General features: G+C 45.0%; 2 protein-coding genes across 2 annotated transcripts; both read left to right on the top strand.

Moving 5' to 3' along the window:
* The first annotated feature begins 8496 nt into the window (after nt 1–8496).
* On the top strand, nt 8497–12439 carry LOC123431349 ((E)-beta-caryophyllene synthase-like). The gene is made up of 7 exons (XM_045115159.1): nt 8497–8616; nt 9100–9361; nt 9526–9889; nt 9981–10199; nt 10311–10446; nt 11805–12056; nt 12149–12439. The coding sequence occupies exons 1-7, from the start codon at nt 8497–8499 to the stop codon at nt 12437–12439; spliced, it is 1644 nt and encodes a 547-aa protein (XP_044971094.1).
* A 4084-nt stretch (nt 12440–16523) lies between these two features.
* LOC123429018 (cytochrome P450 76M5-like) lies at nt 16524–18169 on the top strand. The gene is made up of 2 exons (XM_045113088.1): nt 16524–17437; nt 17519–18169. The coding sequence occupies exons 1-2, from the start codon at nt 16529–16531 to the stop codon at nt 18146–18148; spliced, it is 1539 nt and encodes a 512-aa protein (XP_044969023.1). The 5' UTR covers nt 16524–16528; the 3' UTR covers nt 18149–18169.
* Nucleotides 18170–25048: the final 6879 nt, after the last annotated feature.

Below are 25048 nucleotides of genomic sequence, written 5' to 3'. Positions count from 1 at the left end.
TTCTCTAGTTAGCCGTCACTATATTAAAAGTTATAAGTCTGCTAGTAGCCGCCCCTATGTCATATGATATAAAACATTTGTTCTCATGAGTCGCTATGTTATATATTTTAAGGTCCCTAATAGTCGTGCATATGTTATATATTATAGACCACGTGTTATGAGGGTTGCTAACCAGCGAACCGGTATGTTATATTTTTTAAGGCGGCTAATAGCCGCCCCTATGTTATAGTTATAATGCGCCTAAGTAATAGACACCACTATGTTATATATTATAGAACATGTCTTGCAAGTTATCAACAAGGGAGCAGATTCTTACTCGTAATGGCTCCACTTATAGCATATACCCCTGGTGTGGTCAATTTACATATGTTGACAATTTCTTCTTTGACCGGTTTTGAGAGATATTTGATGGTAGAATTCCTTCGGAGATTGTAGGATGCCACCCTATAGGAGTGTTCACAAAGTTGTTTTCTTGTTGTATAGGGTGGCATCACTTTGGTAGGCTCTTTGTAATATCAGTATTACGTTGATATTTCACAAGTGTTACATCATCCCACCGATGTTATTTCTAGGAAACAACAATGGACTGTATTATACGATCATAGTACTCAACAACTGTTTGAAGATTTGGTGAGGGAATGTAAGCATGTGTTGAGGCATTTAAAACACTGACCACTAGAGGAAACATCTATTTTTGCCTAGTGTATAGCTATTTGCCGATTGTTTTTTCGGGGCACCCGTCAAATATGTTGCGTACCACACAAAAACACGGGAAACAGGAGAGACATGTTATAGCTCTGTCTTTGCTGAGAGCCAATAAAATAAACTCAGAAAACGCACCACACTCGGCAACATTGAATAAGGCACTCGGAAATCACAATGTGCTTGGCAAACCGATAGCCACTTGTCCAACCTTGGTATACTTGGCGGAGGCTTTATGGCGGGACATGTTTCTTGAGTTCTCTCTGTTAGGTATGACATTCTCTTGGATATGTTCTGTGATTATCTGGTTTCTTTGTTGGATATGATATTGTGTGATAGTTTCTTTAGACTTATGGGTGTATTTATGTCGTACTGTGGAGTGTGTATCATTTCCTTTTGCTTAGTTTGGTGGTGTAGTTGTTTCTGCCCTTGGATGTAGCCTCTAGAGAGACATAAGTCACATTATTTCATTTTTTGTGGCCTCCTATAAACCTGGTGTCCCAAGTAACACACATGCATCCATGACCTTCACCAAAGGACATGATCTGGTGAACTCAGCGGTGATGATGACGGTGAGATTGAGAAATCCTGGCCATCCAGACACACTTAGGCATCACTTAGTGGTTTTAATTCTTTGCTCTCACAGTTGGGAAAAATGATAGGCAGGATTGTTCTTCTAGCTTAGCCGGTCGGTAGCCAGGTTTTACGCTTTGGTCAACGTCTAGCGACTGGCATGACATTGATGTCAATGCGTTCATTACCTTGCTACCGATATTGGATGCCCTGATAAGTGCACCCTGGTAAGACACATACACCTTCTCCTTTTTGTCAAGCCGTTGTGGATGAATGATTAGATGGACTATCATCTTATAGAATGTGAGTTACAGGAAAGTTCTAGTTGTTAATTATGCACCATTACAGGAAAGTCCTGCTACCAATATTAAATATTTTTCTAATATCATGTTTATACTATATATGCAGGGCCGACCCTGAGGGGGGGGGGGCGAGAGGGGCGGCCGCCCCGGCCCCCAAGATCCAAGGGGCCCCCATCCTAGCTATGTGTGAGGAACTCTATTCCCTAGTCCCACGGAGGCGCCATTAGAGCACTCTAAAGCTGTTTTATGTCTCGGTGAGAAAGAAGAAAGCCGAAACGTTCAATCCTGTAACGAACATGGACTTGGGCTTTTCTCTTTTGTGTCAAAGACCAGCATGCTTTAGTGGTAGTGGGCTGTTCTAAAAAGAAGCGGTAGTTGGGCGTTTTATGAAAGTGGTGGCTGGGCCACACTAGGTTAAGGTCCTGAAAAAAGACCGATTTTGTGTTTTGAAGATGGAATTAGCGATCCCCTAAAAAATGGAATTAACGATCAACTGCAGCGCTGCAAATTATGCGTAGTAGAAGTTGAATCAAAGTTATTTTATATTCCCTTAGTCCCAAATTAAACATCATGGTTGTTTTAGTTCAAATTTGAACTCCTCCATCCCAAAATAAATGTCATGATTTTAGTTCAAAATAATTACCATTGTTTTAGTACTCCCTCCGTCCAAACTAGACTTATTTTGCGACGGACTGAGTACTAAGGTATTTTTACAACAATTTTATTCAATGTTATAAATTGATAGTGTTCTGTCAATATGATTATGTATTTTATGTTGTATCATTTTTCTCTCCATGATAATAGTTTCACCTACAAATAAAAAAAAGTGTCACCAGCAGAAAAATATAGTCCTTCACCACTAGCTCATGGGTGCAATTTGGCTCAATAGATGTAAAAGCAGATTTTACCTGATCTCCTATGGGACTCTGGCTGCGTGCGATCAATGTTCGATATCACGGGCGCCTTACGCAATGGTTCCCTATGTATCTAGGACATCTGGCCTCTGAATTATAACTCTCTAGTTTTAAAATGAAACTCCTTTTATCCCATAAAACAGAAATATTAACAAAATATTAAAGATCCAATATTTTAGTTTTGCCCCGGGCCCTAGAAAACTCAGGACCGGCCCTGTATATATGCATGCAATTACCACGAACATATCCCCTACTTCCAAAGATCATACGAAGCCATTCTTTAATAATTTCACTTATGGGCTCATGGTACAAACGTACATCAATTGCAGCTGGGGCCTAGTGGTCTACAGGAGGACTTTACCGGCAGTCGGTTGCAGTCATCTCTTGTGCTAAGCATCGATCCTCAATGTTTCATCTAGTGAGTATTGACTATTGAGTGATCACAACTCCGTAGCGTCTCTCTTGCAATATATCCTCAAGTTTCAAAAAACTAAGAAGAAAGAGAGAGCACTATATACGTAGGTACACACGTAATTTCCTAGAGACATCGGCGCATTCATCAATCATACAGGAACCACAGTTGACTAAATTGCACAAAATATGTCATCTTTATCGCGTCGGGTTGATGACATTACCTTTTAGTCCACATGGTTATACCGGTCATCCAGGAGATGTACGGTGTGCTTCACGTACGTACCCATAGAAACAAGAGTAGAAAAACGGTTCAAATTACCATGGGAGACAGTATTCAGAGGTGTCCCTGCTCAGTTCCTTGGAGGCGCCGAGGGCTTGAGGCTTCCATGAAGTGGACGGCACGGTGTAGGGCAGTCAACTCTCCGTATCCTTCTTCTGTGCTTGTGGCTAATGGCGAACAGATCTAATGTAGATAATTCCTCCGTTAACAGGGGCGGAATTAGCATGGGGCTATGCCTAGGGCTAAATTAGCTTCGATGGTGTATTTTAGGGATTTTTTGTATTTTATAAGAAGGTATTACGAAGACTATTGTCACTTTACCTTGGGCTATAGCCCCATTTGCCTTAGGCTTGTTTCCGCCACTGTCAGTTAATCATTATGGAATTGGATGCATCTCATCATTTTTTTAGGGCTTCAGATTATGGCTAGGATACACTTCGATGTGCGCCATTTTAACTCGGACCCACATGATCTGATACATGGAAGGCTATTTTCTCTGTTTTTGTTAACGTGTAGATTTAAATCTGAGCCGCTATAACTTGGTCCCATGAATAGTGTGGTGGAGGAGGTAAGTTTTCCATATCCTTCTTATGTGCCCTATAGCTTATGGCGAACAAATCTGATGCGGATGATACCTATGTTGGACATTGTGGTTGCATCCTTGTCGGGACGCCGCAAGCAGGGTGTGCTTCGATGGCGGACGATAGGATTGGCAGCCGTGATGCATGCCTGGCTGGAGGTGCCCGTAGCTGGTGTGGTTGGCGTCCGTCGTGGCTGGGCACTTGGATGCCATGGGTGGCTCTCATCCGAATCTAGAGGTTCCAGATCTGAAGGAGGTGATGGTTGCCCCTCCGGTGTCGTCGGCCGACGACGGCCGATGATATCAGGATGGCCATGCTGAGGTTTGGTTGTCCCCTAGTGTGCAGTACTCGATTGATTCCTGCTTCTCATGTCGTGGTGGGCTAGAAGAATCTTCTTTTCCTCCTGTTGGTGGGGACCATGTGTTCCAGCGGTGGCGTGGATCTATGGGTGACCGTAGGTGGATGCACGGGTTGTTAGTGTGACCGTGGCGGCTCTGACGAGCAGCGGTTTGCATTCGACAGCAAGGTGCGGGTGGTGTTTGTGCCTTCCTCTCTCCTAGGTCTAATTCGACGACGCATGGGATGCTCGCGGGCGGAGGTGGCAACCTCATGGGGCTTGTGCTTAGACAGACCTGCGCAGGGCCGGAGGCGAGTCAGAGTTGTAGCTCCAGATAGGTGGGGTAGGCTCGTCCCGAGGGGGGGCTCGTGGGTGGTGTTGTTGCTTTACTCGCGGGTGGGTGGGCTACGGTGGTGGTCATAGCATCATTGCATCGTTAGACGGATCGATGTCGATGACCACGGTCTTGGCATCATGCGAGCTTGCGTGAGCCTTGGCTAGGGGCTTGCTCAATAGCGGTTGTTGGCAGTAATGGAGTCATGTCCACCCAGTCCACCGGGATTGGCTGGGACATAGGCGTGGGTGACTCCTACGATGGAGACACTAACCCAGACTTGGTGGTTAATGTCGGGCTAGGAGTAGATGTGGTGTATCTGCTCATCCTGTCGTGGTTGACTGTGTTGTGAAGTGTGTGATCTAGGTGTCCCACGACAAGGATGTCGGGGCGTTGGTCTTAGGGGTTGGGCTTTATGGTTGGCTTTCCGGCGGGCTCCGTGGTAACGGTGGTGAATTCACCTCTTGGTCGTGTGGGCGGCAAGGGGTGTAGTGGAGGGAGTCTCTTGTATGCTTTGGCAGTGCCCAGATCTGGGGATGCGTCGGCCCTTGATGTGGTGGTAACTGGCACTTTTCTCGGTGGTGGTGACGAATTTCCGAGCAAAAGCTTGTGTTTCGGGCGCTAGAGACGATAGCGCTCACGGATATCGCGTGCTTCCTAAAGATGTTGTCGTGGGTCTCGCATGTGTGCCAGTGCTCCGGGTCAAAACCTATATTTGTTCGGACTCGAGAGCAGCGATGCGTTGCGCCTTCACCATCTTGGAGGCGTTGTCGTGGAGCTCAGGAGTCTTCGGTTGGGCCTCGAAGAGTTGTTAGGCTTGTTCTAGGTTTATGTTGTATCTTGTGATCTGCTTTGTAAGGAGGGCTCCTCACCATATTTTATTGGTCGGTCCTGTACTTTGTTATCTTTCTTTATATATAAAGGTTGGGGGGGGGGGGGGGGGAAGGTACCAAGGTAGGCGGGGAAATGGGTGACCTAATCTTAGCTTCGCCCCTTAATTAGCTAATTATATCCCATATCAAACACTTAAGCAGCCGGCCTTCATTTGACTTGGTGGTCAATCCATGAACGTACACCTACTCCACACGATAGAATACCATCACGTAATCAATGACATCAACATTATCAAACATATGGTTTCACTCTCGCTAAAAGTTGACACATATAAAAAATAGTACATATCTAAATTATAGAATGTATTAACAAAGATAAACTAATACAACCCTATCTTTTGCATTCACCTCTACACATAAGTTTGTGCACATAAACGAAAGTATGTTGTACTAGCTCGTTGCTAGCCATTTTTGTCTTTCAAATTACTACTAGTTTTAAGCCAATACCTGGCAAGTTAGGTTAGAGCAACTATAGCTGATTTTGCATATCTTCCTCCATCTATACTACTCGCCATTTTGGAGGATGCTAGAAAATTGGCGTGTAGACTCTATATCTTCCTCCTATATTCTCTTCAGTTCTCCGAGGTTTCATATGTTTCTTTATTCTCATCAGTTTAATAGAACAACTCCCATACACCTTTTCGTCTACGGACACACAACGCCTTCTTCCCGTGGCTACAAATGCCTGTTAATGACACAAGTCTGGCACACTGCCTAAGCTATAGTCACCTCCCACCAGATCCAATGCCACAACCCCGTTCCTTCAGCCCCATCCCTACTGTAATGTTGTTACGCCACAATGCGCAATAAGGTCTCAACCTCCTCAAGGAGGAGAATGTACATGTCAGCGTTACGGGCCGAGGGTTCTACTTAGCCATTGTAACTAGGCCCCACAATATGAATGGTTTTAAATTTTTGATTAACCTAGGAATTTCTAGGGCATCTGAGCTGTTATAACTGAACCCCGCAACATGAGGAGTTCTTAATTTTTGCTTAACGTAGGAATTTCTTGCTAGTCACTATTTACCAGATGTATAGATAGATAGATATTTATTTTTCTAAAACGGAGGATAAGCTCCGGCCTCTGCATCAAACGATGCAAACATCCATTTTTGTTATATTAGCCAACAGAGTCCGACAAAAATAAATACATGGATCCCCATGCCACCTTCTAACGATCAAAATTGTAACATAGACTAGCTGGATGATTTGCCCTCCATGCATCAACACGCACCATCTAATTCAGTGGTCTCACCAAGCCGCCTGCCGATGGGCCGAAATCGCCAACCGATCTAGCAGACCCTTAACACGCACCGCAGGTGCCTGCTCCAGATTCCTCCACCGCCATCTTTCGTCGTCCCAACTTCAGAAGAGATCCATGCATTGACCTTGCCAAGACCAGCTGCCGTCTATGCCACCACGACGCTAAACAAGGCTACCACATCGACACCAAACTGTCCTTCGACGGGACTCAACCATGGCACGCCGCTGTGACACCACGTTTTCCGACATGCTAGATGCCGCACCACACCACCTCTAGCACCAGGAACCATCCACACTCGCAGTGCACAACATCAATCTCAATGTAGAAGACGACATCTCAATGCCTAGTCACATGGAACTAGGGATTTCACCCGGTCACAGAGGGAGGAAGGATCGGGGGTGGAGTTGCCCTTGATATCACCACCAAGAGGGCTATGACACCCGAAGCGCCATCGATGACGTGGCCGCCGCTATCCACCATATGTTTCCCCCGGACAAACTTCGATGCTAATACCCACCAGGCCAGCCACCAACACCTCCGAGCACAGCCGCCGAAGATCTGGCTCAGCCGATGAGGAGAGCCACACGCAAGGATGGTCCCAGTGAAGACCGGGCACCACCCACAGAGCAAAACAATAGAATGATCAGCCAGACAGATCGGTTGGATTTGATCCAGATCCCCACCGCCAGTCGCAGCAGCATGCTCCCCACTGCCACTTTCCTTGGCTAAGGCCCGGGCTTGCACGGCCCCATCCTCTGGCAGCGGCGAGGAAGGAAATGTGAGTGGGGGAGGCTAGTTGGTAACAGTGGCAGGATCCATCCTCGCACACCTCCGCACTTCAGGCACTGGAGGTCACATCATCGCACGCCCCCCGGACTTCCAGATAGGTAGATGGATGTATTGATGTTTAGGTTCCATTAATCTTCACAAGCTGAGAGTGCTTCTAAATAGCATGATAATTTTTTCCAAAAAAATAGTCTTTAAATACAGCCGAAGAGTTTTGGTTGCAAATAATCTAGCTAGTTCAATCTTAGATAGTTTTGGTTGCAAATAGTCTGTAAATACGGCTGACGATTGTTTGTGTCATATCGATGAACACAAGTTCAGAACGGAATATACCCTCACATGTTTATCTTCGTCCACAAATCAACCAAACAACTGTACCAACCATACTTGCGACTAGTGTAAAGTAGGAAAAAAGGTTATTTTCTATATTAAGTCAACATGTTTTTGTTTTCCCATTTATTATTTGTTTAGCTGGTGGGCTAATTTACACTCGACTGTAAGACCAAATATAACAAGATAATATAAACAGGCCATATTAGTTATCATATCAGATTTATGGGTGGTGAGCTGGAGTAGAGAGAAGGGAAGGAGGCTATAGATTTATAGCCGATGTCAGCATGGTCTCCAGCAATCTTTGAGAGAGCATGATCTCCAACAATCTCTGAAAGAGAATATGGTGAGCAAAGTATTGATATCATAGTATATGATTAGCTATCGATGGAATAGCTATGATGAGGTAGATTTAGCAGAACCATAAATAAAGAGGTATGTACAAAATAAATGTAAGCATCATGTGCTTGAAGTCTAGCGTGTGGAGTGATGCACCCACAATTTCGACATTGCGCATGTTTACTAATCTTCCAATGTACGTCACCATCCATGAAAAATCTTCCAATGTCTTCTTTTCTTCAGGACTAGAAAGATAACAATCGTTGGCATTGTAATTAATCTGGTCTCTGGGCAAGGTGCTCTTGCAAAGTCGTACTTGTGCATGTTTACTAACCGAGCATAAGAAACCATTCATGTTCGCAGCCCTGCACTGACCCTTTCACTATATAAAGCATGGTATCAGTACATTCATTTCCATAGACCCAGTGACAAATCCTATCCATGCAAATGGCAACCAGCAACTCTATACATCCTCTGGTACAGGACGACGTGCACAAGCCCCGGCCTTACCCGGCAAGCCAATGGGGCGACTTCTTCCTCGACTACAAGCCATGTACCCCTCAACAGGTATAATCTTACTTTTATTTTTGAAAAGAAGAAACACCCTCGGCCTCTGCATCGCAACGATGCATGCAACAATATTATTGAACAAACTTTCCAACAAGGACGTAGTATGGTAGGAAATTCCGGAAAGCGTTAAAAAAGATGAACAGGGTCACAACCGATAGAAATAAGATTATATGTCTATACACCTATCCTATTATTGCACCGTCATTCAAATAAGTTGTAGATATCCCGTGCTACCGTACTCACAAACCATATGCTCCATAGATGACCTATACAAAAATTATAACGTTTTGTCTGTTGAAAATGACGTCGTTTCGGCAGTACCATATTGCCCAAAGTAATGTGCACACTCCTACTCGAATATCTATTTAGTCAAGTCTCAAATAAAGTGTCCATGGTAACAGGTGGACTAACATTAAAGGGCACATATGTATTTCTTATAGGCACTCCGCAACAATATAAGTCATTTTCGTGTCTCTGCAGTATCTATCAATGGAGGGCTTAGCGGAAGCTAAAAAGGAAGAGGTCAGACAAATCATAATAGACACCGCCAAATCCTCTGACCTACCTCAAAAGCTGGAGCTTGTCCATACGTTGCAGCGTATTGGGGTTGACTATCACTATGGAAAAGAGATTGATGAACTGTTGTGTGATATATACGATGGAAATATTGAACTTTTGGACCTTCGTACAACTTCCCTGCAGTTTTACTTGCTCAGGAAACATGGTTACCGTGTATCTTCTGGTACGTACACTTTTACAGGTCAATGTTGTGGTACACAAAATTATAATTGCACATATGAGATATGTTATTACAAATTTAAAATCTCGCAATGGCGAATATATTGTTTGCAAAAAAATCTATTATTTATTTAGTTGCCTGAATATCTGAAGTAATTATATATGCAGATGTGTTTTCCAAGTTTATAGACAAGGATGGAAATATTGGAAGCACAGATGCTGCATCCTTGTTGGGCCTCTACAATGCTGCATACCTCAGAACCCATGGAGAAAAAATACTTGACGTTGCCATGAGTTCCGCAAAGAAGATCCTAAAATCTATTGTTAACCATTTGGACCCGACAATTGCAGACGAAGTTAGACACAACCTAGAAACTCCTCTTTTCAGGGGGACTCACAGAGTTGAAACAAAGCGCTACATCTCGGCCTACGAAAAAGATTCTACAAGAAATGAGATCGTACTTGAGTTTGCAAAGCTGGACTACAACCTCGTGCAAGGTCTCTACTGCGATGAGCTGAAAGATCTTACCATGTAAGGATCTCTAGTACTTATAATTAACACCTTTAGATACTATGAATTAACTATTATTAGTTTGGAGCCATATTCACACATTCATTTACAGATGGTGGAACGGATTTGACATCGAAACTCATCTAACCTGGGCGCGCAATCGAATGGTTGAGATTCACTTTTGGATGATGGGGGTTCTCTTTGAGCCTCATTATTCATACCCAAGAATTGTGCTAACAAAGCTGTTTACGCTTGTCTCAGTTTTTGATGATTTCTATGACAATTACAGCACCACAGAAGAAAGCAACATGTTCACTACAGCAATAAACAGGTTGACTTTTCCCTGGATACTTATCATTCCATTTTTATTACATCACTGTAACCAATTATGGTCACACCATATCTAAGCATATATGTACTGTAATTGGCTTGAAAACAATAGGTGGGACGAGCATGCAGCTGAACAAGCCCCAACATACATGAGGCCTTTCTACAAGGGTACAGTTGCTTCCGTAAATCAGATTGAAGCGGATCTGAAACTTCAGAAGAATAAACATGCTGAATTGGTGACAAAACTGGTAATTACATGTCATATCTCTAGAATAGTTGATTAAAATTTATGTAAGAAAAGACTACTACCTCCTTTCCAGATTATAAGGCTTGCACGTATCCCTAGATTTATAATTTGATTAAGTTAAAATGAGATATATAGTCTAAAAATTATACCATTAGAAAGTAGACGGTTTGAAGTTTTTAATGACATATTTTTTGTGATATATAACTTGTATTACGATGGTCTATTTATCAACTTAGGGATACGCGCAAGCCTTATAAACCGGAAAGGAGGTAGTAGTAAATATCTTCCAGAACTAAAATCTAGCTATCAATAAAAAAAATCCCATCAGAAGAATAGTACGTTTTCAGTAAGTACAAACTGTTAGTCGTGTTGCTGGTTATTGATGGGGAAATAATATCGATAAGGCGATGGATTGCATGTGATAGATCTTCACCTCCACTAGGGTGTATACCCTCTACACAACTCAAACCACTTCCCAAAAGAAAAGAAAAGGCAACCCATTTCCTCTTTATTCCCACATTCCTCTTCCTCAATTGTACTACACCCATATTCAGCAATGACATGCAGCCCCCACAAACCCACTGGTCAGCTGTTGTCTGCTTCCTAACCTCTCACCACTCTCCCTTTACATAGTCCCAACGAGTACCTCAACCAGTGGTGCTTGTGACCGCTTGGGTTGGAGGTCGCTGAGCTGTTGGACCGCTTGGGCCGTCACCCATAACCCCTTACATGGCTGTAGCAACACGTAGGAGGAGAGAAAGCACCACCTAGCCTTGTCAGAGATGTTGCCAACCACGTGGATTGATGCCTGTTTTGGAGCCGGATATAGAGATTACAGTTTCAATTGAACCTTTTGAATGTTGCAGCTGTCCGTTTTCTTTTTGTTGTCATCAGATGTGGATGATTCTCATGAGATTATTTTGCTGCCTTTTGTTGGATGCCATAAATGATTTTGATCCTCACAAGTATGAAATGCAATTATGTGAGATCATAAGTCATGCATATACCAATTGTTGCACATTTTTGCACTAATTTATCGATGAAAACCATGTCACCTCACCAAGTCATACATATTAGTCAAATAGTTAGATTCTTTCGTTAAGTTTTGTGTGGTCATGGTCGGTATATGTGTTAGATGCTTGCAACAAATATATGTAGGTCATGTTTCAAATTTTGGTTAAAATATGGTGCACATTAAGTTCAATTTATGATTCAGCAGAAGTAAAAATATATTGGAGTTGTGGTATTGACTGGCGTGGGAAAGACTATAAAAGGCTATTGAAGATAGATTTCCTAGATGTTGTGTACGTAAATAACTGAAATACATACTAAGATTAGAATTTATGTGGATTTTTATAGTTTATTGACGCGGCAAACTGCTACCATGCTGAGGTGAAATGGCGGGATCAGAACTATGTTCCAACGAACCTTGAAGAGCACCTAAAAATCTCGGCGCCAAGCACTATATGTATGCAAATATCAAACATTGCATTCATATTAATGGGTGACGTCACGTCAAGTGAGACTATACAATGGGCTTGGGCATACCCAACAATCATCAGAGCAGTCTGCATCATCGCCCGTGTGATGAATGACATCGTGTCCCACGAGGTAAATAACTTCCATCCCAAACATGATTAGTAGTCTTAAGCTATAAATAAACTACATTATCTGATAACAAAAAATGTTTCCTACCATTAAAGCGGGAACAAGCTTCGCAACATATGGTATCCACCGTGCAGACCTGCATGAATGAAAATGGGTGCACACTAGAGGAGGCAAATGAGAAGCTTAATGAAGTAGTCGAGCAAGCATGGATGGACATCTGTGAGAGCTGCATCCAGCCGACAGTTTATCCATTGGCAGTCTTATCAAGAGTGGCCAATCTCGCACGGGTGACAGATTTCTTATACAAGCACGATGATGGATACACCCTTGGCTATTCGGTCAAAGGGACATTGGACTCGGTATATGTGCATCCATTGGATGTTTGATTAATTCAGGCATATATATGGTGGGAGCTTATCATGGTCTTTATATATAAACAATAAACGATACTCCATATAAGATCCTATGTAGTGTTTGTATCATAGCAATAATGCACTTACCAATTGTATGCATTGGTCGATGACTGAATGCAATGCATGTAAGCACTAAGCAATTTCTATGGTGTTTTTCGTCATGTGTTCAATGTTTTTCATCATATTTATAAATTTTATCAGGTATTTACGGAATATTCATCATAATTTATAAAATGGACATCATTTTTTTTAAAGATCATCATGTAATTGTCACGCATTAGAAAAAATATTCATCCTGTATCCCAAAATCGTTTATGGCCTATTTAAAAAGTATTCATCACATGTCTTGAAAGCATTCAAGTGCATGCAATTAGAAAAATATTTAAGCTTTCTGCAAAAGGCCCACGAAAGTGTTCATGAATTTAGAAATACCCTTAAAATTTCACATGTTAAGAAAATATTTGTGTAATTTTATAAAATGTTCACGCATTTTGAAACTCAAAAAGTGTGTGTTATGAAAATGGTTGTACTTACTTTTAGAAGTAAGAAATAGAAAATAAATGGAAACATTTTTTTTGAGGAATGTATAAAATCTTGAATAAAGTATATTATTATACTTCAAAATAACATCAAATAGAAAATGAAAATATAAAGTAAAGAAATAAAAATTTTAAACAGAAATAGACAATGGAAAAGCCGAAATAGAAGAAAATGAGAAAACTGTGGTACTCCCGGAGCGATCGAGCCGCGTTGGAAACGAAAGATAATCACTCCACACTAGAGCGACCGAGCATATTGTGCTGGCCCAGGTTGGTGTGTTGTAGGCGAGCAGATGCTAGGTCTCCTTATAAACGGGTTATATCCCTGCATAGATAAAAAGCAAGGTATAATATGGCTTGTGTATGTATTTTGAAAAGAAATAACGTGTCTAATTGTAAAATGCACGTACTTTTTAAAAGGGAAAAATAGAAAAGAAAAGGGAAAAAGAAAGATAATTGACAAATACAGAAAAATAAATAAATAAAATATATTTTAAGTAAAAGAACATAAAATATCTGCATTCTTTCTTCGATGTGAACAGTTATAGAAGAAATTAAGGAGAAAACAACATTCAATCAATTAACATGATATGGTAACAACAATTAACTTGGAGACAGGCTGCTATATACTCCCTCCGTTCCAAAATAAATGTCTTAAGCTTAGTACAACTTTGTACTAGCTCTAGTACAAAACTAAGTGAGTTATTTGAAAACGGAAAGAGTATTAAATAGGAGACTTCGTCCAGGTGCACTACAGCCTACACCAAATTAACTAGGTAAAGAAAAAAAAACTAACAGATTGGTTAAGACTACTAGCATCAGACACTACAACAAGTTTATTGATGATGCTTCTTCGATCGTTGTTTTCCTTTGCCAATTACAATTATATCGAATCTCAACTTCTCAAGAGCTGTTAGGACATACTAGGAACAAGTAGTACGAGCCTAGCCTTATCTAACTATCTTGACAATCACTGAATATACATAGCTGGCACACGTCTCAAAAAATAACAGAGGTACCTGGCAAACAAGGGAATGGCTAGATGTAAGTTGCTTGAAAAATGAATTTGGGTAAGTCGATCTTGCAGAACCGTCGAAAGAAAAATAGAGGACCAAATCATCTTGTTCAACCTCTTGTTTTCCGCTTCCTTCGATTGCTTCTGACCCGCCACCTGCTTCATGCCCCGCGGTGCTACCCCCCCCCCCCCCCCCCCCCCCAAAATGCTGTTGTGCCCCACGGCCATCATTTAATCCCCGCAGGGCTGGCCCTGGGCATGTGCAGCCAGTGCTGCCGCACAGGCCCCCAACGCCAAGGGGCCTCGCCCTAGTATCGACCACATGTAGATTTTCTAATTTTTGTTGCAAGACATGACATGTAGATTAGCACTTTTGATTAAGCAGACTGCAAACCATATAAAACACCCCCATCGCGCAATGCAGACTGTAGCTAGCGGGCCAACATGCACTGGCATAGTCGTCTACAACTACTGGTCGGTGGCTTCTGGAGATGAGGCCGTGGGGATCAAGTGGATCCGGGAAATGGATAAGTTCATGGAGCGGTACGTGAGGCCCAAATACAAGCTGAGGGGGGCCTCCTTCAACTGCAGGGACCTGGATCTCGGCACCAGTTGGGGGTCGAAATACTTTGGCACTAACTATGAGAGGCTCACAAGGGTCAAGGCTCAGATCAACCCCGGCAACTATTTCCATGATGAGCAAAGCATACCGTTGTCAGCAACATCAACATGTGTGTGCACCGCCTGCAGCGGCCAAGGCCTCTTTTCTCCTCCTCCTTTTGATTGAGAATCGATCACCAAAATCAACGTTTCTGTAATTTTAATTTGCCTAAATGCGTGGACAGTATAGTAGCTAGCTACTATGCATCTACATGCACGCGTTGTATCTCGAGAAAATAAAAATCCATCAATAAATCACACTCTGGTGATACCCAATTTGGACATGCTACCCATGAACTTTGGGGTCACCATTTGGACATGGCCATGGTGTGAAGAATGATTGAAGCGGCTTACCTCGTTGGAGGTGGTGCGTATGTGCTTATTTAGGCAGGGGGCTTATCCCTGAGATAAATATACAAGTTGTCGGTATTACATCTTGTGAATCAAGTCAACTATGATATAGAGATAAGGCCTATGGTTACATGCGGTTAACATGAATAACAACTCCTGGCCGGCGTTAAGCCGCCTTAAGATCGATATGAAACTCTTGATGCCCATCGCGTCGATTTGGGCCCCAGCTCGGCGCCGGTTACTTCGCCGCCGCCCGACCTAGAGGGAGCTCCGTGTGGCCAAGGCAAAGGCTAGGAGCACACACAGACCAGCAACTGTCTGCACGTGCCGGCCAACAAACGAGGGCCACGACACCCTACCCGAGCGAAGGGGACGACAACCGATCTAGACGCGAGCGAGGGTGTTGCACGGCGACGAGATTGCCTGCACATTTACTACTCATATTCCCGGCATGGAGAGTGGAACGTGGCGGCCATCCTGTCCTCTTCAGCGTCGTGGGCGCCGGACGTACTAGCCGTGAGAGGAGCAACATCTATCTATCTATACATTTTTTCTTTGACGTCTGATTCGTAGAAAACTGACAACATATCAGCAGGGGGGCAACTTGCCAGGACTGTTGCAGCTGACATCTATTACCCTCCTTTCACGACTGCAGAGTGTGAAAAACAAGCGACAAAGACTTTGCCATGTGTCTAACAGAAAGCTGACGGCAAATTAGCTCTTTTTCTATTTACAATTTGCAAGTCTTTGTCATCTGTTTTTCAGCCTTTGCCGTTTGTTTGAGGTTGACGGAAAATTTACTAACTCCTGTGGCGATTCCTTTGACGCCTTGTGTGTCCGTGGTATGCCGTCCAATTTGTTGTGCTTTCACTTTCTAGCATTTTTAGGCCATTGAGCAGGGCCCACAAGAGACTGTTATCGGGCATCCACTTGTAGCTAAAGGAGTAATATATTTTCCATACCGGTCGTTTTTAAAATATTTAAAAAAAATGTTCGACGTAGCCCGAGCATCAAAGCGCGTCACTCAATTTAATTTCACTAATACTTTCCTTATGTACCATTTTCTATGTTCGTACCCACATAGGTGTCATAATCTAAAGTGGTGATCATACCTGCAAGGATTCAAAAACCATGAACTAAGGTACTAACCGGAACGGCGGATGCCAGAGGCGAATCCACCAGCTCACCGTGAAGAAATAGGGGAGGAAAAGCTAAAGAGGTGATAGCACTAATATTTTCCATAGCGGTCGTTTTCAATGCTCACCCACATAATGTGTTATAATCTAATGCAGTGATCACCATGTGATTTGTATGATGCTCTTCTGCTTATTGCTGGATAAAAATAAAATATGTGAAGCGCGGTTCGCGTGGTTAGCCAACTTGTGAACTGGGCGAGTGGCAGGTGAAAACGTGGTTCGCGTGGTCAGCGCAGATCATCATGTATAAATACGTACTACAACACATGATGGCACTCATCTCCACACAACTAAGCCAACAATGTGGTTCTCTGCATTGCTGGCTTGTATAGTAGCTGTGATCACCGTTCATGTAGTGCACATCCTGCACAAACACAACAAAAAGAGAGTTTCTCCTACTTGGCCTCCCGGCCCTGCCGGCTACCCCATCCTCGGCAACCTTCTCTATGTCATTGGCCCGCTCCGCAACAACCCGCACTCCGCGCTCGCCTCCCTCGCTCAAACCTATGGACCCGTCTTGTCCCTCCGCCTCGGTCTGACCCGCACCATCGTCGTGGTGTCCTCAGCCGCTGCGGCTCACGAGGCCCTTGCCAAAAATGATGCAGCACTCGCGTCCAGGCTTGTGCCGGACACCGTTCATGCCATGTCGTATGGCGCGACGTCCATGGTCTTCCTTCCAAGCTCCAACCCATTGTGGAAGCAAGACCGCACCATCATGGGCGCCCGCTTCTCCTCTGGCCGGGGCTTGGATACAATCCGGCCCATCTTGGAATGCCATGCCGGGCATCTCACCGAGCACTTAAGGGCATGCTCTGGCACTGGCACGCCGGTCGTAATCAGGGAGGCCGTGAACCGCACGGTGCTCAATGTCATATCCAACATCCTCTTTTCTGAGGATGTGGTGGACTTGTGCATGCCGGGGCCCCAACCTTTTAGGGGACTCATAGTGCCGGTTTTAGAGGAGTGGTCAAAATCCAACGTCTCCGACGCCTTCCCCTTCCTTGCACCAATTGACCACCTCCTTGGCTCGCGCCGCCGCATTTCCATACATCTCGCCAAACTCTTCAAGTTCTTTCACCAAGAGATCATTCAGCGCCGGTTAGCTAGAACTAGCACCGGCGGTAAGAACACCAACGACGTCTTGGACATTCTCCTCATGCGACATGCCATGTCCAAGCTCACGCGCCAAGAAATAGTCACGTTCCTAACAGTACGTATGTTCATTGTGTACCTTTTCCGTTTGCATATATTGTATGCATGTCGAATGTTCATTTGTTTTATTTCTGTACAGGATATGTTCATCGCGGCAAGTGACACGAGCACAGTTACTGTGCAGTGGGCTATGGCGCAGCTACTGCGCCACCCAGAGAAGATGGACAAGGTGCGAAACGAGCTCTCAGCATGCCTTGCAGTTGGGTCCAGTGATTTTGTTAAGGAGAGCGACCTCGACAACCTTCCCTACCTCCACGCCGTGGTGAAGGAGACATTGCGGCTGCACCCAGCAGTACCATTGATACCACGGGAGGTGGCTGCCGACGGAGTCTCACTGGGTGGATTCCCCATCCCGATCGGAACAGGTGTCGTTGTCAACTTGTGGGCAATCGGAAGAGACCCTGCGATGTGGCCTCAACCTGACAAGTTCGTGCCTGAAAGGTTCCTGGCTGTAGGTGCAGGTGAGGCCGTGCACTTTCAAGGCAAGGGCGACAATACCTATAGGCCATTCGGCGCCGGACGGAGGGTCTGCCCTGGAATGGACTACGCTCTGCGATCGGTTCCGCTATTGCTAGCCTCACTTGTCCACAAAATGGAATGGAGACTACCTGATGGGATTACACCCGAGGATTTGGACCTCAGCGACCGCTATGGCACTGTGCTAAATCTTGCTATGCCACTACGTGTTATGCCAGTGTCCATCGTGTGACGTCCATGGTTGCTCCAACACCATTATGTGCCGACATACATATTTTATGTATATCAATAATCTTGCGGGCTCATATAATTATTGAGATGCTATTATCTGCTGAGGTATTTCTATTGAAAAAGATGTAAGATTTGTAAAGTTCTAGTCCAACAAAATTGTTAGAGAATAAAGTACGGTAGGTTGGGATTTGTTAATATTGATGTAATCTCTCCTGTACGATTAGCTAAACTTTTCGTTGTCGGTAAAGTATCCGTGGAACAAAACCATAAAGACAAGACTACGTTGTTAACCTCGCGCTGGTGCCATTGCGAACTTCACAGTGCAAGCACAATTGCATGCCATTTGAATAAACATGGTGCACAAATTTTAAAGGATTGACGTCAGAGTTGTGACTCTCTATTTCCTATGTACTTCCTTGTCCTCCTCTCTTTCTCATTGGCCAGGGCGGCATAATTAGCTGTCTCCCTGGGAAGAAAAAAAATCAACTAGTAGCTAGTATAATAGGTTAAGTACAATGGGAAGACAGCAAGAAGCGCCACCATGGCACATAAGATGCTGCCGACACCAACTTAGTGCAGGCTTTGCTTTATCCTTATCTTCAATAAGTTGGCAAGGGTGATGACGCATGTAGAGAGCTTGCTACTTTGATTACATCTTGAAGCGTATATAGGAGGTTTTAAAGTTAAATTGTACAATCTTACAATTGCATAAAGAAACACTAACTTAGTTTTCTTTGTAAAGGAGGAATACCCCGGCCTCTACATCTGAAAAGGAGGAACACTAATTTTGTGAAGGCTTTTCATTGCCAGTAAAGTATCTGTGAAACAAAACCATAAAGACAAGACTAGGTTGTTAACCTCGCGCTGTGCTATTTTCCACAGTCAACTCTACACATTGGTTGATTCATATAAATAAGAGGGAGTTGTTACTTGCTTGTTGCTCGCGGCAAAAATGACATTTCTGACTTTTCAAATTACTATGATTTTTAAGACAGTGCCTTCGCTTGTTAATGGCAGGCGGTTGAGCTACCTCCACTTGGTGATCTGGGAGACCTTGTGGCTACACGCGCCGTTGCCGTTCCTGTTGCCGCGGCAGTGCCGGAAGCCATGCGAGGTGATGGGACACCACATCCCGGAGGGTACGAAGGTTCTCGTGAATGTTTGGGCGGATGCCTACTGGGAGGATGCCGAGGCGTTCAAGCCGGAGAGGTTCCAGGAGAGTAGCGCCTCTGCCATGGACTTCAAGGGCGGCCACTTCGAGTACCTTCCCTTTGGGTCCGGAAGGAGGATTTGCCGCTCGGCCTCGCTAACATGGAGCTGCTGCTCGCCAGCCTTCTCTACCACTTTGACTGGCAGCCCCCAGGCGGCAGGAGACCGGAGGAGCTCGACAAAGCTCGTCTTGCGCGCTCGGAAGGAGGATTTGCCCAGGCGTTTGGTATCGCCCTCAGCAACAAGACAAAGCTCGTCTTGCGCGCTACGCAGCGTATCCCATTCGCAAGTTAATATATTTAGCTCACATCTTTGAAAAAAATAGCTCTGGGAATCGTGGAAGTGTGTGATCGTGTGTAATGCATACTAAGATCATGTCTTCTTTTTTCTGTCGTGTTGTCTTGTAATAGTCTACCTTTGTAGGTCTTATTTTATGCTAGTGTTCGTACTGATGTGTCAATGATGAGTTTTTGTAGTACTACTATCAGATTTGGTGGTTCCTTTGCTCTTGGGATACACTATCTTAAGTGTGACTTTTAGTGCTAAATTATTCCCCCTGGTCTTATTTTCTGGCCCATTTATTATTACAAAATGAATATGGCATTTCATAGATCAGTGAAATGAGAGCACGTTTGAAAAAAAAATCAACAGATTTTGATACCAGCATTTCAACTCAAAGCCCCTAAAGTTTTTTTAATTGTAGCTAGCAAAATAACCCATGATGGCGGAACTGGGCTAGAACCCTTCCGAGCGGCTCTGGAGGCCCTCCGCTTGTCGGACCCTAGAACCCTGGCGATCTCTTCCACTCAGTTCACAGCTGCTGCCTCCCCAGCGGCGGTGGCGACGCCCATCCCGTCGAAGACGATGGGCAGGAGAGGTGCTCCACGACGGCGCATCACGGGAGAGGTGAGGCGCGGACTGTGGGTGCAGGGTGGTGGTGCGGCACCGTGATCTCCGGCAGGCAGCGGATCTATGGACCTGCTACGAGGAGATGGTGTCGTGCAGCCGGTGTGGCCGTGATCTCCTGCACGTAGCGGATTTGGGCCATGTCCTGCGCGGGAGGTTGGTTGTGGCCTCGGCTACACTGGTCGCTTCTGTACTACACTGGTTGGTGTGGGGGCTACTGGTCTTGCGAATAAAGGTGGTGGTCCTAGTTTTCTTCTCACAGCAAGGCAACGGTTTGTGTGATCGGTTCTTTTTGATCTGGCCTTTGACGTCTTCCAAAACTTCTGTCGAAAACCTTCAGGGATTGGCAAAAAATACCCCTGGATAATTGGATCTGAGAATTCAAACGTGCGCCTGCATATTAACCTACGCGGCTTCATGAGTACGCGGCACGAAGCTCTGTTGTTTGTTGAAACCATGAAATATGTCGGTATCTCGATTTCTATGGTGTAGACGGCGATGGAGAAGGGCACGATGGCTGAGATTGAAGGACCAGTAATGGAGGAGGGGGCCTCGGAGACAATGCTTGACAGGCCGGTGCTCGGAATCGGCTTGCAGAACATTCCGTCCTCTCTGGACATGGTACCCATCTGCCTGGTGGTTGATAACTTTCATGAGCATCAGTGGCATGTGAGGGCGGCAGCACTGTCAGTTTTCATTTTTGGTGGTGCTCCTCGAGTGGTAAGTCTTGACTTTCGGGGTGAAAATCTAAGGTCCGACCTTTATTGGTTGTACCTCGCAATTGCCTTGCTGAAGGTATTGTTTTGAGAGCTCATATTTTCTATGGTGTGGAATCCTAAGATCTTGAATCGGGCCACGATGACATTTGTGCATTGTTACCTTCTTGGAGGCGTTGCTTTTGGAGACCTTTTTCGTTTTCCGGGTGTTGTCTTTGTTAGTGGTTTGTGTGGTCCTGCTAAGAGGAGTTGATCATTATCACAGGGACTTTTTCTATTAGGCTGTGTGCATACTAAATATCTTTGTGACATTTTATCGATGGGGAAAAAAAGGAAAATAGCCCGTGTGTCGAGACGAGAGAATGCCCCAGGGTTATTTCAATGGCCAGTCGCCCCGGCCCCATCTGCCAATCTCATGGATGGGGTGGGAGCACATTATCAAATTATAAGAAGTAAACTGCGGGTTATGATACATTTCTCGAGAATGCAAGAGTCGGATGCATATATATTATAAAGGTGCAATACCAATCAATTTAAACATGTACCATGAGGATTATGGTGCACATCAGATGACATTGTCGAGTTCATTTTTTATGTTCAAATAAAATGGTGCCTTAGCTCATGCAGAGAAGTGAAATATCTGAAAAATATAACTTCAATTAATATAGAAGTACATACCAGTATAACCTTTTAGAATACATAAATGTACCGGACAGATCCTTCCATTTAGAATTAGAAAGGTGATCTTCATGCCTTTCTTCCACCCTGTCTTCACGTCGAAGGATCTCCTACACTGGGTTCGCCTTCCTGCAAGTAGTCGCCATGAGCAAGTAGTAGCTTTTAGCTTGTGTTTATTCTAAAATTCGAAGCTGGCTTAAAGATAATCACATGTATCAAATTTACAGATTCCTCTATTTGCATATGCATAGATGTATTCTAATGTTTTCCTCAAGCAGCAGGCACACATGCATCAACAGCACGCATGCACAAATAGTCCAATATATAATAATAATCCATTTAACCATTGAGAAATCAACATAAGAGCATCCTTCGAATATCCAAGTACCCAACAATTATTTCCCTGTACCCAACAATTATTTTGTAATAATTATACAATAAGCTTGTTACTTCCATAGTTTAACTTTGACCACTAATTTGATCAATAAAATGTAGGTTATGTGTCATAACAAGTATACATATACGAAACTTGTTCTCAATGTTACTCCCTCTGTTCCATAATGTACTGCCTAGGCGCCGCCACCGGCCCCCATCTCCACCCCCTCCCCGCGTCGTCACCGGCCAACCCTCCCGCGCCACCACCGGCCCCCCTCTCCGCCCCCTCCCCGCTTCGCCGCTGCCAGAGGGGACGCCGGCGAAGCCGCGCGCGCCCCGAGGATGGCGGTGGCGGGGCCACTCGCTTCGGCCCTCGGGCTCTGGCCGCGGCGCCCCGCGTCGGCGGCTGCGGGATCCGGCGAGATCTCGCCCACCGACGGCGCCTGACGACGGATCCGGGGCTGCCATGGCTGGATCTTGTGCGGGGCGCGCGACCATGGTGGTAGGGAGCGGCCGGGCGCGGCTGCGGTGGCAGAGAGCGTCGGCTAGGCGCGACTGCGGTGGCCAGCGCGCGCGGTGCGGTGACCCGTGACCCTGCCTGGGGGTCGTGGTGGTGCGTGGCGGCAATGCTCAGCGGGTCGGTGGCGGTGGATGCTCAGCACAGCTCCGGGAGAGATCCTTCCTCTAGTCATCATCGGAGCCGCGACGGCGACGCCCGCGGGTGCCGCTATCTTTCTTGGAATCGTCGTTGTGGAGGTGTGCTGCTCCCCTTCCTCGGCTGCTGCCTAGTCAGCCGTCACGTGGCTGCTATGGCGGCCGGCGGCGCCAGATCTGGCCGCTGTCCTGCGGCCCTGATGTGGGCCTCTCTCCTGCAGATTCTTGGTAGTGCCGGCGTGGTTGCCGGGGCCCTACCTGTGGGTCAAGCCGGTGGAGGAGATTCGGATTGGGGGAAACCCCTTAGTTGGCCCAGGCCGGCCGCGCCGACGACGACGCTCAAGGGCGCCCTTATTCTTTTTGAAGACGTCGGTATACATCTTCTCCTCTGCTCCCCTTCCGTGCCTCTCGGGTGAAAACCCTAACTCCGGTGGGCGGCCGCGGCGTCCTTGACGTCGTGACCTTCCTGAAGGCGTCGCCTAGAGGGCAGAGTGGTGGTGGGCACTGTGTGGGTCCTGAACGGTTGCTGGTGGTGGGCACTGCTTCGGGGGAAACCCTAGGATCTGGTCTTCCAGATCGGACCATGGCGGTACTGCGGTGCCGTTTCTCTCTTGGGAGCATCGTTTGTGGAGCAGCGCTGGCAGACTGAGGCAGGAGGTGGAGCGGCTTCGTCTTGCACGAAATTTCGGTGGAGCTGTCAAGTCATGCCTGGAATTTCGGCCGGCAGGTGCTACGCACGAAAGATCTATTGGAGTCTTCGCATGTGGACGGATGAGCCCAGGGCGGTGGCGCCGTTGGACGCCGTGGTGGCGTCGACGGATGTTTGGACTGGCATGGATGATGCAGATCTCTTTCCTGAAGATGGGTCAATGGTTCGATGATGATGGCGGCTTGTAAAACGTGTGCGTGAGGTGTGCGTTTTAGGTGTGCTGCACCGGTTGTTGCTCCCGATACGTTATGTGGATGGATTGGCGACAACAGCGGTCTGAGATATGTGGAGTGAGAGCACTTCACATTATCGAGTTTGTAGATGTGAGTGGTAGCTTTGGGTAGATTGATGTATACTCTTGTTAGACCTTTATGGAATAATTAATAAAGATAACTGCATGCATCGATTGATGCAGAGGCCGGAGGTTTAACCTCCTTTTCTATAAAAAAAAAATCTACTGCCTATATATTTTTCCAGAAGTTAAAGTTTGTAAAGTTTGACTAATTTTAGGGAGAAAGTTATCTATATCTACAAATACCAGTCATATATAGTACGAAAATATGTATCATGATGTATATAATGTTGTGTATTCGGCATTCTAAAATGTTGATAATTTTCTCTATAAACTTGGTCCAAGTTTATAAAATTCAACTTCCTAACAAGAACTATAGACACTGCATTACGGACCGAATGAAGTATGTTTTCTACGAGAGCCACTTGCGCAAAAAAAAGTTCTCCACAGTAAAATAAACGTACCGGCATGCGCAAGAAGGACGATAGCTATCTAGCAGGATGACACACAGAAAGGTCAGACGCAAAAGCATGAAAGCTCCAGATCATAAGCCAAGTACCAACAGCTCAATAACCTGTTAACACAGGTTACAGCTACGGTTGGTGCCGTGGAGAATCCGTCAGGATACGTATTGCATTGTCACGCACAAAAGTATCAGTGCTTGCTCCAGATTGACCAGCCAACTGCTTCCGAAGAAATCGTTGCTAAATACTCCCTCCGTCCGAAATTACTTATCGTATAAATGAATGTATTTAGAACTAAAATATATCTAGATACGTCCATTCCTGTAACAAATATTTTCGGACGGATGAAATATTGGGTGTCAAAAATCATGCAAATATACTACTCTCTATCGCTCGAGATTGCGTATCCAATTTGCCACACTGGCTTCCAGAAAACTGTTTAGGCATTCAAAGCAACGCCCGACTACCCACCTCAGTCACGTCTACTGTCTCCTCATATGTACACTCTCTTCAAAGTGCAGATGTTTATAAAAGACAGCCAAGTTTCTTTTAAATTGATGCCATAAGGTTATGTCAATCCGCAAGAAAACAAGACGAATATATATAAGCTCTTCCTTCAAGCAATCTTGCACGCAGTAACTCAACACACTTCAACTCGTTGGTCGCACTGTTCTTAGGCCCAAGGCCAAATATGAAAAGAAATAAACTCTTACAAGAACACCCTTGGTACACTTGTTAGTTGCACCTGATGCACTAGATTTACAAGGAGATATGTAAAAACAAATTATAGTTCTGTTCATATAACCTTAATTAGGATTACTTAAGGGAAGATCATGGAGGTGGTACTATCCCATTCGGATACTTCATGAATATAACCTCTTGGCCGTCTCAATGAGTT

This window comes from Hordeum vulgare, chromosome 2H (genome assembly GCF_904849725.1).
Source record: "Hordeum vulgare subsp. vulgare chromosome 2H, MorexV3_pseudomolecules_assembly, whole genome shotgun sequence".
Lineage (NCBI taxonomy): Eukaryota > Viridiplantae > Streptophyta > Magnoliopsida > Poales > Poaceae > Hordeum > Hordeum vulgare.
The sequence above is the reverse complement of the archived record's forward strand: the minus strand, read 5'-3'. Positions and strand labels throughout refer to the sequence as shown.

Bases quoted from the DNA above. Each gene is read 5' to 3' on its own strand.
- LOC123431349 (XM_045115159.1), top strand. From the start codon at position 8,497: ATGGCAACCAGCAACTCTATACATCCTCTGGTACAGGACGACGTGCAC. The intron at 9,362-9,525 runs GTACGTACACTT...TTATATATGCAG, and splicing joins TGGTTACCGTGTATCTTCTG to ATGTGTTTTCCAAGTTTATA. The intron at 12,057-12,148 runs GTAAATAACTTC...CTACCATTAAAG, and splicing joins ATGACATCGTGTCCCACGAG to CGGGAACAAGCTTCGCAACA.
- LOC123429018 (XM_045113088.1), top strand. From the start codon at position 16,529: ATGTGGTTCTCTGCATTGCTGGCTTGTATAGTAGCTGTGATCACCGTT. The intron at 17,438-17,518 runs GTACGTATGTTC...ATTTCTGTACAG, and splicing joins AAATAGTCACGTTCCTAACA to GATATGTTCATCGCGGCAAG.